The sequence below is a fragment of the Lithobates pipiens genome, unplaced genomic scaffold, assembly GCF_037356315.1.
Source record: "Lithobates pipiens isolate NorthernLeopardFrog02 unplaced genomic scaffold, aLitPip1_a1.2 Scaffold_18, whole genome shotgun sequence".
In the NCBI taxonomy this organism is placed as follows: domain Eukaryota; kingdom Metazoa; phylum Chordata; class Amphibia; order Anura; family Ranidae; genus Lithobates; species Lithobates pipiens.
Genome location: NW_027507758.1, coordinates 159,296,329 through 159,313,041, shown reverse-complemented (window position 1 = coordinate 159,313,041; position 16,713 = coordinate 159,296,329). Strand labels below are relative to the sequence as shown.

At 39.9% G+C, this 16,713-nt stretch overlaps 1 protein-coding gene across 1 annotated transcript in view; it reads right to left on the bottom strand.

Annotated features, from left to right (window-relative positions):
- WDR27 (WD repeat domain 27) overlaps positions 1 to 16,713 on the bottom strand; it is a 577,860-nt gene that overhangs the window by 469,167 nt on the left and 91,980 nt on the right. Inside the window, exons 10-12 of the mRNA XM_077486311.1 lie at positions 13,538 to 13,641; positions 4,923 to 4,987; positions 3,189 to 3,322 (exon numbers count right to left, since the gene is read on the bottom strand). Coding sequence (XP_077342437.1) covers positions 3,189 to 3,322; positions 4,923 to 4,987; positions 13,538 to 13,641 — 303 coding nt within the window. The remainder of the gene's footprint in view (positions 1 to 3,188; positions 3,323 to 4,922; positions 4,988 to 13,537; positions 13,642 to 16,713) is intronic.

Here is a 16,713-nt window from a genome sequence, read left to right as displayed (position 1 = left end):
CATGGAGGAGCATAGAGGAGCATGAAGGACACCGCTCACCACCATCACCCACTGCCCCACCGAGACAGGGTAAGTGCCAGGCAGATGGTGGGCAGGGGGCCCAGTGACAGCATTCGATGGGCACAGTGGGAGCATTTGATGGGCACAGTGGGAGCATTTGATGGGCACAGTGGCTGTGTTTGATGGGCACAGTGGCGGCGTTTGCTGGCACAGTGGCTGCGTTTGATGGGCACAGTGAGGCTGCAATTGATGGGTTTTTTTCAGAATTTTTCAGTTTGTTTCCCCCCCCAAAAACGTTTGGAGCACCAGCCGCCACTGCCCCTGACTATTCTAGGCAGGGTTAATATTTTTAAAATTATTTTCCAGCTTCCTTTATGTACTTAATTCTCCAATAAACATTCCCAAACATTGCTTTCAGGAGATCAACTCCATACTTACATCTTTTATATGGGGAGGTTGGGCTGCCAGAATAGTTAGAGATACCTTGCAGTCCTATCTTAGAAGGAGGTCTTGCTGCACCCAACCTACAAATATACTATATAGCCTCTCAATTTGCTCATGCCCATTGGTGGTTCTATTCCGAGGCTAATATTGCTTCCTCGACTTTGGAAGCGGTCATTCATACTTCTTTTGAATCCTTGCAAAATTTAGTTCATTGTCAATCTACTTTGGGCAGGACTAGTACTATTATTATTATTACTATTCAAGCTTTATATAGCGCCAGCAATTTACGCAGCGCTTTACAGTATAAAAAGGAGACAATACAGTTACAATATAATAAAATACAAGAGGATTAAGAGGGCCCTGCTCAGAAGAGCTTACAATCTAATAAGGTGGGGCAGGTGGTACAAAAGGTTATAACTGTCGGGAATGAGCTGATGGAAGTGGTAGGAGATTAGTTTGAGATGTGATAGGCTTCCCTGAATGGGTGAGTTTTCAGGGATCGCCTGAAGGTAGCAAGAGTAGGGGATAGCCGGAGGATTGGAGAGGCTCTGGAGAAATCCTGGAGACGAGCATGGGAGGAGGAGACGAGAGAGCTTGAGAGTAGGAGGTCTTGAGAAAAACGGAGGGGACGATTTGGGTGATATTTGGAGACAAGATTGGTGATGTAGCTCGGGGCAGAGTTGTGAATGGCTTTGTATGTTGTGGTTAGTATTTTGAATTTAATTCGCTAGGTGATTGGGAGCCAGTGTAGGGATTGGAAGAGAGGGTTGGCAGACACTGAGAGGTTGGTAAGGTGGATAAGTCTGGCAGCAGCATTCATGATAGACTGAATGGAGAGGCAGGCCAATGAGAAGGGAGTTGCAATAGTCAAGGCGAGATATAACAAGGGAGTGAATGAGGAGCTTGGTGGTTTCATTTGTTAAAAAGGGGTGAATTTTAGAGATATTACGTAGGGGTGAATTCTACCAAGTTTTGACAATGATTGGACTTGGGGCTGAAATGACAAGTCAGAGTCTAGGATTACACCTAGTACCCTGGCGTGAGGGGAATGCCTGATGGTTGCATTGTTGATTTTGATGGAAAAGTCATGGAGGGGGGCATGTGCAGGGGGGGATATTAATAGCTCAGTTTTAGAGAGGTTTAGTTTAAGGAAGTGGTGTGACATCCATGCTGATATGTCAGTTAGCAGGTTAGTAATGCGAGAGGAGACTGAAGGAGTGAGGTGAGGAGTAGATAGATAGATTTGGGTTTCGTCTGCGTATAAGTAGTATTGGAAGCCATGGGTGGTTATCAAGCAAGAAAAGTTGTCCAAGAACAGAGCCTTGGGGGACCCCCACAGAAAGAGGAAATGGAGAGGAGGAGACAGAGTTGTAGGTGACTATGACATTGCGTATCTTTACGCTTTCTAAACTAATCACACCTAAGTCAGTTAATGATTTTTTTCCCTAACGTCCCTATTTGGCATAATCCATGTTTTTTAAATAATTCTACCGTAGAACTGATGGAGCATTCTCGACTAGACATGGGGTGAAATTATTTTCTCATTTATTTTTCAAGGGTGTCTTTTGCTCCTTTGTGGATTTTCAGCACAACCATAACCTTCCCTCCACCACTCATTTTAGCTATCTCCAGTTGCAACATACTGCAGCTGCACAGTTTGGTTGGCTAATGTGTCTCTCCAACCCTCTGTGCTGGAAAATTAGCTTTGTGACCCTTTTCATGATAAATTGATATGAATTTACTTTTCCTCTTTACTACATTTTAAAACTAATAGGCTATTGATAATGGAATCACGCTGGAGGGCGGATATCCCGAGCCTCACGGAGGAAGCGTAGCAGGAAATTTTCCCCCTACGGGTCTCATGGCTATTTCTTCGAGGGATAAAGTTGTTCAAACAAGATTTTTATATAGTTCTTACTATACACCCAGTTTTTTTATTTTGCATAGGCAAGCTGTCCTTTACTATCTGTGCAAAATGCTCCATTGTTGATGGTACATTCTTCCATATGGTTTGGGAGTGCCCTCCTATCAGAAATTTCTGGTCTGCAGTCACAGCTTTCATTACCTCCTGATTTTGCAATATATCTGATTCACTATGTATGCTTAGAGTATGTAAACCAACCCCCCACCTTTTCCTTTTTTATGTTCCGGTCAAAATATGCCATTTTTTTTTCTGTGATGGTTCTGCAATTAATGGGCATTTTGCTTACTACCATGCTACCTCTTTGTGTAAATGTTTTTCACTACGATTTGTAGTTGCTCTCTTTTATATGCAATAAAAGTTACCTTTAAAAAAAAAAAAGTTGGGCTGACTTTGGAGTCATACAAGTTTGAATGGACAGTCAGGCTTGTCTTAGGGATATCAATCACAGTAGGCTAACAAAAATATCAACCCAGGTTTGGCTGGGATTGTCAGCTACCACCCAAAAACATAAGGATCGTTGCCCAATCTGTTTGAGTCTAAAGGGATTTATTCTCTATAGTATTAAGTCTGCACTTAAACAGAAGAAAGTAATCCTGTATCTTTTGTAGCATGACACTAAAGAACTTTGTCACCATGCTATTGATGTTACGTGGTCTATGTGCCACTTTCATCAACAATATTCAGTATACTGCATATAGACTCACTACTTATCCAACACATTCATCTGTTGATAAAATACAAATAATAAGTCTGTCAATCATATTATCGCTCACAAAGGATTGGCTGTGAATTTTATAGCAATATAAAACTTTTCTAGTACCTGGAGACAATACACAAATTCATCTCTAATGTACAGGACTGCAGTTCCCGTTGTTGGAATTGCCACAAAGCACGGGTGTCAAACTCAAGAAGTGATATTCGATTTTCAAACATTGAAGCAATCAAGCAGAAATCCTGCAAAAAAATTAAATAAAATACAATTATAGCATTGCATTATTGGTTTGATGGATGACACAGAATATTCCCAAGGTTCTGGGCATTTCATGTACATTAATCTGACCTGCTGTCCCAACAATTGAAATAGTCCCAAGTAAACTCTCTGCTGCAGTTAACCACCTTGGAATCAGTGATCAGTAAAATATGGTAACAACAGTACAGAAGTGTAGAAATCCTGTGGTGTCTGCAATTATCTTGTTTGTCCTCAAATCGGTTTCTTTGTGGACAACACCTTGGATCAAAGGCTGAAGCTGCACATGGGCCCTCAACATTTATGAAGCAAAGATGCCCCATCTTAGTTTTAGTCCCTTGCATTTTTACTGTTAAATTACAGAATTTCAAAGAACACCAAATGTTCTAGAAAACAGGCTGCTTCTCTTCCAGTAACACTTCACATACTGAAAACACTACATGAAGCAATTAATATTAGACTTTTAACTCTATCAATGTGCATGTGCAAACATGTGCAACATTCCAAAAACTAGCACTGCTCCAAGAATTCTATTGTGCTCAGTTGTGATTGCAAAAAATCTCCAAAAGTCAGCTGATTAGATGAAGTTCAGTGTGAGCCAAAAGGTTTGCAGAATGGTTCCACTGGGACTGTTTGCTGCTGTGGCAAAAGTGACCTTTAACACATTTATTAAAACCTTAAGCATACCATAGATTATACCATGGCTCAATCAAGGTAAAGGAAGGTATTTGTTTATTTTGGCGAAAGGAAAGAAAATCACTTGATTCCTCCACCAACACAGTCAGCCTTCCCTGCCAGCAGAACACAATGATCACTTATGACTGCTTTGGCCATCAACAGTGATCGCTTGCAAAAATCCAACAGGCTGGTTGTACTAAAGTCGATTGATGGAACAACTTCAGTACAACTAGCCTGCCCATAGATAGATCAAATCTCAGTCGGTCCCTGCTGAATGGGATGAAAATTCAACCCATCTATGGCCGATGTGACATAATGAAAGGCAATGTGATTGAGGGACTGTATGTTTCACCTTGCATGCTTTCTAATGTGGGAAACTAAGGAGGAATCTAGTTCGGGTTTCCGGGCCACCTTGGCAATGTGGGATCCAAACCAGGTTTTGCTTGCCACTTGTGATGAGCAGTAGGTGGGATAAAAAAAGAAGGACTGAAGCGAGAGGTTGCTCTGACCTGCAACTCAGGAAGCCTCCTGAGAGAGCTACATGTGGAAATCACTTTGTAAGAAAAAGGTTTGCAAAACGCTTGTTTTTTTTCTTGGTGACTGGGAGAAGCCCTTTACCTGTCAGAGAGAAATCTGTAGTTAGTGCCCGAATGGCAAGGATTTATTTTCTGTTATGCTTTGTTTGTTTTGTGTGCAACCTTTTTAATAAAACTGACTACAAGTCAGAATTTTAAGAAAAGACCTGCCTTTGAACTTTTTTCCTAGGGAAGGTGATCCCCACTTGACCTAACCCTAATACCAGTTTTACCTATTATGCAATAATATACATTTTTAACATGCGATAATAATATCAGTTTTAAAGTAGAGCTATAAACGTAATAATAATTAAACTTAAGTAAGTAAACGTACTTTCTTTCCGGTTTTACATGACAATGATATTGATCCAGCCATATGAATGCTGAGTCCATCATAATCTTTAAAACAAAATTTTGAAATTAGCATATAACATAACAGTACTTAAAATATTACAGTATAAAACCAATATGAAAATAATTAAAACAAAAATGCAGTGAAATGAGAATATCCTTCATATTGCACCAAAAATAATTCATTTTGTATTCATTTTTCATTACAGAATCATATGTATTTGTTTTACTATTAAGGATACGTTTGTCTTATTTCAAAATCTTCTTTCCTATTATGATTTCTACCTGTTACTATACAACATACAATTTATGTAACATATAAATGCATTTTGTCATATTTCTACCAGAGACTAAATTGTAGGTGTCTTCTAGGTTCTGCAAAGTTATGGTACATTTATTCTTGGATCAAGGAGTCTGAGGCTGGTCGTTTTTTGGCATAAAGCGCTTAGTATTACAAGCCAATGTGAATGTAGTAGGTGCCCTACCTTCACTAATAAAGTCTCCTTTATACTATAATAACATCCCTATCACCTAAAGTTGAAGTCCAGACTAGATCTAACTACGCTTAAAACAGCTCTCACCCTAACTCCTATTCTAACTATGCTGTAGAAGGAAGATGCTCATATTTAAAGTGACAGACCCACAGGGGCTTTTGAAGAGGACTGCAGGAGCCTCTTGCCTATTGACTATAGGCCCTGGCTTTTGAGGGGTCTGTAATCATTGGGAGGTGTGAGCCTGGGGGACCTTTCTAGTGGTTTTGCTTCTGGGAACCTAGGACCTGGAAACAGATTTGGGGCCTCTGTGCCCAAACCAGTAATGACTGCTTCACGCCCCCCCCCCCCCAGACTCAGAGACTCTAAGCAGAAGGTTATAATCATCTTAAAACAACCTGGTGCTGAGGTCTCCTGCTGCTATGTGTAATCCATTTATTAAGTTGTCTTTCTCTCATTGTAGAATTCCCCATTGTGTGCCTCCTAGGTGTGAGTTCCCATTGTTAACTGAGTTACCTATTGTTTTTGTTTGTCTGCTAATCCTCTTGGGGTTGTGATTAGTATTGTGTCCGCTTTACCATGGTATTGAACCATTGTGGGGTGTTTATGTTAATTCATTTACTGTTTAATTAGATCACTGCTAGCTGTTAATTGGATTGCTGTTCCAGTTTGCGCCTAATGTTGTGCTGTCTAGCTCTTGGGTGCAATTCTCAGCTATAATACCTTGTTCCTGATTCCAGAGTGGAGGAAGCTGTATCTTGGCAGAAGCATCCAGGTGGGTGCCAGGCAGTCCATCCCACTTGCCTATTTCGAGGGCGCTCTGGTCCGGTCACATGATCATCTGCCATCAAGGGAGCAGAGGGACAGTTTGACGATGGGCTCCCCATAGTAAGCCTATGGATGACATCAGTTCCCAGGCATTTAATCTCTTATTGGCACTCTCTCCACTCTTGTAAAGCCGACCGTTGGGAAGATCATATGACCAGACCAGAACACCCTGAAAATATGTAAATATAATGATCTTTATTCTACTGGGTAGTTAGAATAGGAGTTAAAAGGGGAGTTGGTGCAGTTTTAAGCTTTGATAGGTCTAGCTTTGAATTCCACTCCCAATTCCTCTTTTTTACATAAACACTATGGTTGAACGAGATGGAATCGTGTCATTTTTTCAACCTATGTAACTATGTAACTTAGTCCCTGACCCTTTTCCTAGAACAGACTAACACTCTGCATTTTCAGATGCGCAGGAGAGCCATTAAGAATGAATGCCCCCCCCCCCCCACGCATCTGATAAAAAAGCAGCATTTTTTCTGCGGGTACCTACAGGTTCAGGAATGTCTGCAATTTACACGCGCTCCCGCAAAAGTATGAGCATAATTTATGTCCATGTGCTGCACAAGATTCATAAAGTAAACAAATACCTTCCTTTATCTGATTGAGCCAAATCCTACTTCATTTGTGTTTCACATGCTCCCCCTCACAGACACTGTAGCCTACAGTGGGAGGGTTTCAGCAACAAAGGCGGTGCTGTCTTTTTAGAAAGCAGTGGGCAGGACAAAATGTAGCCATGTACTGGCTAACAAGCTACAGTCCTGGTGTCCAACCTGTGCCCCATGGGCCACTTGTAGCTTTTTGGTACTTGATGTGCAGGTCACAAGAACTAGTGTCCCCATTGGAATATTTCCCCTCTATTATTTTACTGAGGACAATCCAAAATTACTTTCTGGGAACAGCTTAAGCACAATTAACATTTCTTTATATTCCCTATAACATTGCACATTTTTACTTTTAAATTTTAGGTCCACTTTAACCCCTAATAGCTAAGCCAAATCAAGGAACTACACAAAGAGGAAGATACAGCACCATAGTCAGAGCAGTGCACACATGGCTGGAATGTGTTCCTGGATAACACTTTATACTATACGATGTTGGGATGAAAAAAGCAAAACCTTTTCCCTGGCAGACACAGCTGATTTACTGGATACAAGTCTATTACAGTATGGCCATACACTTGTCGATGGTCATGTGTGCTCTGCTAAGCAGGCTGGCTATCTGTTCTTGATGATATATTTCCATTGGAGTTTTCCTAGGCATAGAATAGTTACATAGTTACATAGTTAGTCAGGTTGAAAAAAGACACAAGTCCATCCAGTTCAACCACAAAAAAAAATAAAAAAAATAAAATTGAAGAGTCTCATGTAATGTGCTGAATTTTTTGCACTTGTTTGCATGATTTGTTCACATTCACATGTGAGTGCACACTTTTTGTTTACAGTGATGTTATAATGCATACTACAGTATGAGCATTCTGTTTTGTTTATAAGATATTAATGGTTTAATCGATGTAATTTGGGGTCATATTTGTCTGCCGCAATGTCGCAGTCCTGCTAAAAATTGCAGTTCTCGCTGCCATTACCAGTAAAAACAATTAAACAAATTATAGATAAATATATACGCTGCGCTTTCCAAAGTCATACACTATACCAGTGTAAAAAGTAACATGAAAAACCTCCAATAGTGAAAAAAACCTCTTTCCTAACAGTGGAAAGTGACAGTAGTGCAATACATGAACACATATATTAAAAATAAATATACATTTTCCACATATATTAAAAATAAAAAATATGTATATAAAAGCATAAACAATGATGATAATATATATAAAGTGCTATTGTGCAAAGAGGTGCAAATCCCACTTTTATGATCCTGTATAGATTATCAGTGACCCAATAATGCATAAAAAAGTGCTCCTGTGCATGTGCATAGCATTTAGTATTATATAGTATATCAGTATTGCATTGCTGGGTTGTTCAAAGAAGTGCTCCTGTACAAGTGTATAGTATCCAAAAAGAGTCTATCCAGATGTAATAAAGTTCATGCGATTATAAAGTTCATGTGATTATAAAAGCACTAAGTGCAATAAAGTTCATGCGATTATAAAATCCAGAACATGCCGTGGTGTTCCTCACTCTGGTGCTCCCCTATTTAATGCTCACCTCAGAGCGTGCGACCTTGCAACTAAGCGCAGTCAAAACACGCATATGAACCACTTCTGGGCTCTTGTAGTTACACCGGAATCCTGAACTCGTCAGTATGGTACCTCGGTGAGTGTATAAAATAAAGACCTGATAGTGTAATAGAGTTTTAACGGTTTAATAAACAGAAAGAAAAAAAGGCCCCCAACTGGGGTACTCACATAGATTAGGTGCGCCAGGGCACCACTCTATATCAGGTAAAACAATGGTAAATACTGAACTGGTATCGGGATGGTATGTTGTTCCTCTCTGTCAGATCACCTGTGCAAACGTGCCATCCTGTCCCCTTCCCAGTGCACTGGCGCACTTAATCTATGTGAGTACCCCAGTTGGGGGCCTTTTTTGCTTTCTGTTTATTAAACTGTTGAAACTCTATTACACTATCAAGGTTTTCTTTTATATACTCACCGAGGTACCATACTACATAACATATATGTGTTCATTTATTGCACTATTGTCACTCTCCACTGTTAGGAAAGACATTTTTTTTCACTATTGGATTTTTGTATGTTTCTTTTTAGACTTGTATGACTTTGGAAAGCCCAGCGTATATATTATATCTATCCACATTTGCAAGATATATGAGGCATGTTTAACACTTGCAGCTGAGTTTTTTTTATTTTTGATAATTAAGGCATTTGGATTAGTGGAGGCTCACAAAACTCTTCATATTTAAAAAAATATATAAGTCCCTAAATCTATCCCGTAGTTTGTGGATGCGATAACTTTTGCGCAAACCAACCAATATACGCCTATTGCAATTTTTTTTTACCAATAATATGAAGAATATATTAGACATGTGCGATTGGTTTCGTACAAATTTCCATAAATTCGTACATTCGGGAGGATCTAAAATATAAATTGCTATGCTTCTGAATTCTGTACGAAATACGAAATTTTGTTTATGAATTTGGGATCCAAATTCCGTTACAACGGAAACGTGACTGGTGATAAATTGAAATTCATCATAACAAACATTTGTAATTGTTAGAAGAAGTTAACAAACTTAAAAGTTAAAAACCCAGGAAGTCAGCACAGTACAGGGATAGTGGGAGCCCCTCAAAATGATAAATTCATCATAACGAACATTCGTAATCGTTACAATGAATAATAGTTCAAATGAAAATTCATATTTCGTACAAATCCAAATTGAAACTCTGACACAAATTATTAAATACAAATTCATTTTAATACAAAACGGAACAAAACTAAACAAATTTATTGACAGTGCATATGTCTAGAATATACACTGCCCTAAACTGATGAATACATTTTGTTTTTTTATATATTTTTTTTCTTGGATATGTATTATAGCAGACAGTAAAAAAAATTGTTTTTTAAAAAAAGTCCTCAGTCTTTTTTTGTCTATAGCGCAAAAAATAAAAACCGCAGAGGTGATCAAATACCACCAAAAGAAAGCTGTATTTGTGCGTAAAAAGGACGAGAATTTTGTTTGGGTATAGGGTTGTCTGGTCATTAAGGAGGCGAATACTTCTGGGGCTGAAGGGGTTACATTTGACATCATAATGCACTTCGCAGAGCACACTTTTTTAGTCTACAAAAAGCCTATCTCAGTGTTCTATCCAATTTTGTGTAAATCTAGTTACCCAGTTTATAGATTTTATAGATTTTAAAGTAGAAGGCTATAAAGAATTTGGATTTAATTAGTTGACTAGGTGCACAAGCTATATGGAATCTGGGATTTGTCAATCTGCGTTTTATGACAGTCATAACTGTGTAGCACCCAAAATAAATCAGATACCAGCTACTTTGGGACTGGTAATATACAGTATATGAGAACTTACCAGAAGTAAAATAGACTGGCTAATTAAGGGATGTTTAAAAATGTAACCTACTCCTATTTAAGTCCTCCTAGTTTAAATATTGAAATCCATAATATTCACACCATGAAAATACACAGGGCTAAGGCAAATTAAAGATCATTGTGACTTGAAAAAAAGGAGGCAGTCTTCAGTAAAAGCAACATTTTAGAAGAAAAATTATAGACTCACTGAGGAACCACCACCATATTGTTCAAATAATGTGCTTTTAGTTGCCATGACAAAAGTCATTAAAAAATTTGTTGAATAGATGTATTCTGAATGTGTGGCAGCTTTCAGTTATAGTACATGTAGAAGCGTAAATCCATTTTCATGACAAACATTTCTTCCAAGACTTTTTAAGAAAATGTATCTGGGATAAAAATAAACATAGCTTCTGACTAACAATGACAGATCTGTGTTTCAGGTTATACCCTTACAATCACACATACAATTTACATTAAAGCTCTTTGTATACTAACCAGTTAACAAGTACTAATGATCAACTGAACAACCAAAGACCTATTTTCTTTGTTTCCATTTATGTTGAGTGAAAGGAGAGGCTGGAATCTTTCCACTGAAGTTCATGTTGACCGATTTCTTCTTACTGAGCATTTTTTGACCACTTATAAATAGCGGGATATCTAGTAAGTGGTGTGTTGTGTCATTCTAAGTACTATGGAAACAGTTATCCAGTGTTTGTAGAGCATTCATCTTGCATACTGTGAACTTTCTCACCATATCTTATGGACCCCATTTACTTTCGGCTACACTCATAATTTATTGTTAACTTTATTATTTTTTTTACCCCTGCATGAATTTATATACAGTATCTCACAAAAGTGAGTACACCCCTCACATTGTTGTAAATATTTTATTATAACTTTTCATGTGACAACACTGAAGAAATGACACTTTGCTACAATGTAAAGTAGTGAGTGTACAGCTTGTATAACAGTGTAAATTTGCTGTCTCCTCAAAATAACTCAAAACACAGCCATTCCAAACCACTGGCAACAAAAGTGAGTACACTCCTAAGTGAAAAATGTCCAAATCGGGCCCAAAGTCTCAATATTTTGTGTATTATTTTCCAGCACTGCCTTAGCCCTCTCGGGCACGGAGTTCACCAGAGCTTCACAGGTTGCCACTGGCATCCTCTTTCACTCCTCCATGACGACATCACAGAGCTGGTGGATTTTAGAGACCTTGCACTTCACTACCTTCTGTTTGAGGATGCCCAACAGATGCTCAATAGGGTTTAGGTCTGGAGACATGCTTGGCCAGTCCATCCCCTTTATCCTCAGCATCGTGATCATGTTGGAATACTGTCCTGCGGCCCAGTCTCTGAAGGGAAGGGATCATGCTCTGCTTCGGTATGTCACAGACGCAAAATGTCGAGAGGCGGAACCAATGACGACATCGAACCGAGTGTCAGCACAGCAGATGCTGTGTGGAGAGCAGTGTCACAACTGACCATTTTTTCAAAACGCTTAAATCTTTTTCATCAATGTGAGTGGATACAATTCATTCTCTTCATTTTTTTTATTCTATTCCATGTGATCCATCATCTTAACAGTGAATATGAGTGGAGCAGCAAGCAAGTTTAAAAGCTGGAGTTTGGACATTTATCCTTTGCAGGACTGATTTGGTACAGTTGCGAGCGGGGATTTATTTATATATTCACCATATTTGTCTGATGCTATTTTCCCTATGGTGTATGTGTATATTTTATCTGTATCTTTAGGGGGAGCCTGATCCTCAGAATTGGGGTGCACTAGCAGCACTTTATCCCACCTTACATTGAGCGGGGTCCCCAGAATTGGGGTGCACTGTTATTGTTTTATTTTATTTTGTTTTACACCAAGCGAGGTTTATTTATAATTGTGTGTTTACATATGAGCCAATTGATCCTCACAATAGGGGCACACTGTTGAGCACTTTATTAAACATACACATTGTGTAGGGTGGGTTGTTGATTCTAGCGCACCAATATTGAAGTATTTATTGTATGTGTATTGTATGTCACAGTACATATTGGCATTCATGGTTCCCTCAATGAACTGTAGTTCCCCAGTGCCGGCAGCACTCATGAAGCCCCAGACAATGACACTCCCACCACCATGCTTGACTGCAGGCAAGACACACTTCTCTTTGTACTTCTCACCTGGTTGCTGCCACACACACTTGACACCATCTGAACCAAATAAGTTTATCTTGGTCTCATCAGACCACAGTACATGGTTCAAGTAATCCACGTCCTTAGTCTGCTTGTCTTCAGCAAGCTGTTTGTGGGCTTTCTTGTGCATCATCTTTAGAAGAGGCTTCCTTCTTGGACGACAGCCATGCAGACCACTTTGATGCAGTGTGTGGCGTATGGTCTGAGCACTGACAGACTGACCTCCCACCCCTTCAACTGCTGCAGCATTGCTGGCAGCACTCATAAGTCTATTTCCCAAAGACAACCTCTGGATATGATGCACTCAACTTCTTTGGTCGACCATGGTGAAGCCTGTTCTGAGTGGAACTTGTCCTGTTAAACCGCTGTATGGTCTTGGCCACCACTTGGTAATCTTCTTATATCCTAGGCCAGTGATGGCGAACCTTGGCACTCCAGACATTTTGAAACTACATTTCCCATGATGCTCAACTACAGTGCATGAGCATCATGGGAAATGTAGTTCCAAAACATCTTGGTTGCCAAGGTTTGCCAGCACTGGCCTAGGCCATCTTTATTTACAACAGCAATTCTTTTTTTCAGATCCTCAGAGCATTCTTTGCCATGATGTGCCACGTTGAACTTCCAGTGACCAGTATGAGAGAGTGAGAGCGATAACAACAAATGTAACATACCTGCTCCCTATTCACACCTGAGACCTTGTAAAACGAATGAGTCACATGACACCGGGGAGGCAAAATGGCTAATTGGGCCCAATTTGGACATTTTAACTTAGGGGTCTACTCACTTATGTTGCAAGAGGTTTACACATTAATGGCTGTGTTGAGTTATTTTGAGGGCACAGCAAATTTACACTGTTATGTAAGCCTAAGCGTAATTTCAGCCAAGCACAGATTTATAATTATTTTTAAGCCTAGCATGACCCTAACCACTAAACCAAGTGCTGACACTGATTTGGGGGCTACCATTTGTTGAAAGTATAAAGGTTCCATGTTGAAAACCAAACAGCAATGAATTTGCAGCACCAGAACAAGCTGATCAGGCCCATTTCACAAGAAGTTATTGTTGCTTCCTACCTTCATAATGTAAAACAGATTCCACTTCACAGGTAGCCATATTAGTTAAAAGTATATCAGTAGAACTTCCTACCCACAGAAGAGGAGGGTTTCCAAAAAGTGGCCTAAAGGTTACAGGACAAAAAAAAGAATATTGAACAACTTGAGAGAATTCCTAGCAGCAGATACCAAATTCACCTAATCCACCCCTGAATCAAAACCACTAGTATAAATGAATTACATTCATTTAATAATATAAGAGAATGTCAGCCATTCATAAATCTTGTAAAATGTGTTTCCTATCAATCCGTTTTATCTAAAAAAAAAAAAGTGTGCATGTGAATCTCTGCCAAAGTAAATTCACTTAATTGTATTACTATAGGGAATAAAAAAGTATACTTAAAGCGGTGTCCTGCTTAAAAAATAAAATAAAAGTCATCAGCTACAAATACTGCAGCTGCTGACTTAATCGGACAATTACCTGTCCCAGGGTCCAGCGATGTCGGGGAACGAAGCCCCTCTCATCTCCCCCTTCTCTCTGCATCGCCGGAATTGTAACTGTGGGCACCTGGCTGTGGCCAAATGTGGCATGTCAGGGGGTCAACTCCCTTAAAGTGGAAGTTACATTTTTTGGGTGGAACTCCGCTTTAAGCAAGCCATAGTTGATTTAATTTTCTTTCCTTCCACCACAAAGGAAGGAAAGAAAATAATTTGATTCCCCCAACTAGACAGTCAGTGTGGATCGGGAAATCTATTCTGCGGTGCTATTGTGTTCTGCTGGCAGGGAGCCTTCTGGTCGGTCACCGGCCCCGCCCTTACCCCATCTACCCCATCCGCCATGCGTCTCCTTCCTTCTGCTCCGAGGCAGCCAATAAGATCGCTTCTCCTCTCAGCCAATCGAGTGGCCAGGAGGAGAATCAGGAAGACAATAGCGAATATGATTTTGCTAATGTCACACGACTGGGTTGGATGGGGGCGCAGAGCCCACCCTTTTTTTTTTAAGCCTTTTAGAGCCTCTGGCTCTAATCACGTGCTTCGGAAAAAAAAGAAAACCCATTGGAATCCATGCTTCCAGCACCCTGCATGCAGATTAGGGGGCTGGACACATGGATAGGGTGGCGGCACCCTTGTGCCCTGCATTATGGGCCGCCACTTAATAGCATGTAAAAAATCTGACAGGCTGGTTAAACCAAAGTCAACCAATGGATCGACTTGGATACAATTAGACTGCCCAAAGATTGATCGAATCTTGGTTGGTCCTTGACCAAGATTCAATCCATCTATGGCTGGCTTTAAAGTGAAACTAAACCATCCTATTCTTTACAGTCATAGAAGTTGCCATCTCTGCACATGTGCCTCTGATCTGCAGTTGTCAGCTGGACAGCTGGATGACTGGACAGTTGGGTTGGGAGTACAAGCAAATATGACAGTTATTATTCACAGCATGCCTTAGATGTTCTGAGAAACAGTTAATCTGTTGATTTTAGATCCACTTTAAATAACTTGTATTAAATAACTTGTATTAAACTACACTTCAAAAACATAACACAAGCAGTATGTTTGCTGGAATGCATTTCATGAAAACGTAACCAGGCATAATGTCTTCAGTCTGGTCCTGTAGAAAACAGTTAGGCCTCTTGCACACGATACTCCTGTTTGAGCATCTACTTTTCAGACTTTTTTTAAAGTATATTTTCACACATATGCATTCGTGCAATTTTCCCGCAATTTCTCGCACATTCTCACTTGGTGTCACATTGACAATGTCAATGGACAAAACTGTGCAAATTTGCAGATTTTTCTTCTTTTTTTTTTTTTTTAAATGAAGATTACACGGCACTTGTTTCTGCGCCTGTGTGCATAGGCACATTACAATTAATGGGCTGTATTTTAGCTCAGTAAAAAAAATAAGCTGTACTGAGCTTTTTCAAGCTGCAGGGTGCAAGAGGCCTTAGATATAACTGGAATTTAAAGTTCGACTCCAAGCAGATCTAAAAAGCACACGTAATGCAGATCTGCAATCATTACTAGATCATTACCCGCTTGACGACCAGCCGCCGTCATTTATACTGCGGCAAGGTGGCACGATCCCGCAAATCGCCCCCTAGGTGTAACTTGGGCTTGCCAGCACCCATTGGCCAGCAGGGGAGACAATCAGTGGGTCCGGTGGGCTCGATGTTCCGCTGCCCACCCACGATCATTCCCTGCAGTGATAGAATGGGGATCTGCCTGTGTAAACAAGGCAAATCTCTGTTCTGACAGGGGAGATCACAAAGATCCTGTCTTTCTGCTAAGCAGGAAGATGGGTCTGTGTGTTTCCTCAGTCACACAGTCTCCTATACAGTTCAAAAATACCTGCAGGGAACACATTTAACCCCTTGATCGCCCCTGATGTTAACCCCTTCCCTGCCAGTGCCATTAGTACAATAACAGTGCATATTTTTAGCACTGATTATAGTAATAATGTCACTGGTTCCCTGAAAAGTGTAAAAAATGTCAGGTGTCCGATTTGTTGCAGTCCCGCTAAAAATCAGTTTGCCGCCATTACTAGTAAAAAAAATAATAAAAATGCCATAAATCTATCCCCTATTTTGTAGATGTGATAACATTTGCGCAAACCAATCAATATACACTTATTGGGATTTTTTTTACCAAAAAATGTAGCAGAATACATATCAGCCTAAACTTATGAATAAATTAGTTTTTTTACATTTTATTTTTTTTTTGGAAATGTTTTATAGCAGAAAGCAAAAAAATGTGTTTTATTTTTTCAAAATTGTCGCTCTTTTTTTGTTTATAGCGCAAAAAATGAAAACTGCAGGGGTGATCAAATACCCCCAAAAGAAAGCTCTATTTGTGAGAAAAAAAAGGACATCAATTTTTTTTGGTACAGCGTCGCAGGATCGTGCAACTGTCAGTTAAAGCAGCGCAGTACCGTATCGCAAAAAATGGCCTGGTCAGGAAGTGGGTAAATGCTTCCGGGGCTGAAGTGGTTAAAGCAGAACTAAAGGGTAGAATACTCACCTTTCATCTAGCAGTCCTTGCTAGCTCTGGTATCTTCTTCTGTGTGCCGGTTTTTGGCCATCTTCAATGGCCAGCGCAGGATGACATCACTTCCACGCACACAGCCGGCTGATGTAAGCTGAGCTGTGCATGTGCAGATCAGTTTACATGCTGGGGATCTGTCAGGGTTGGTT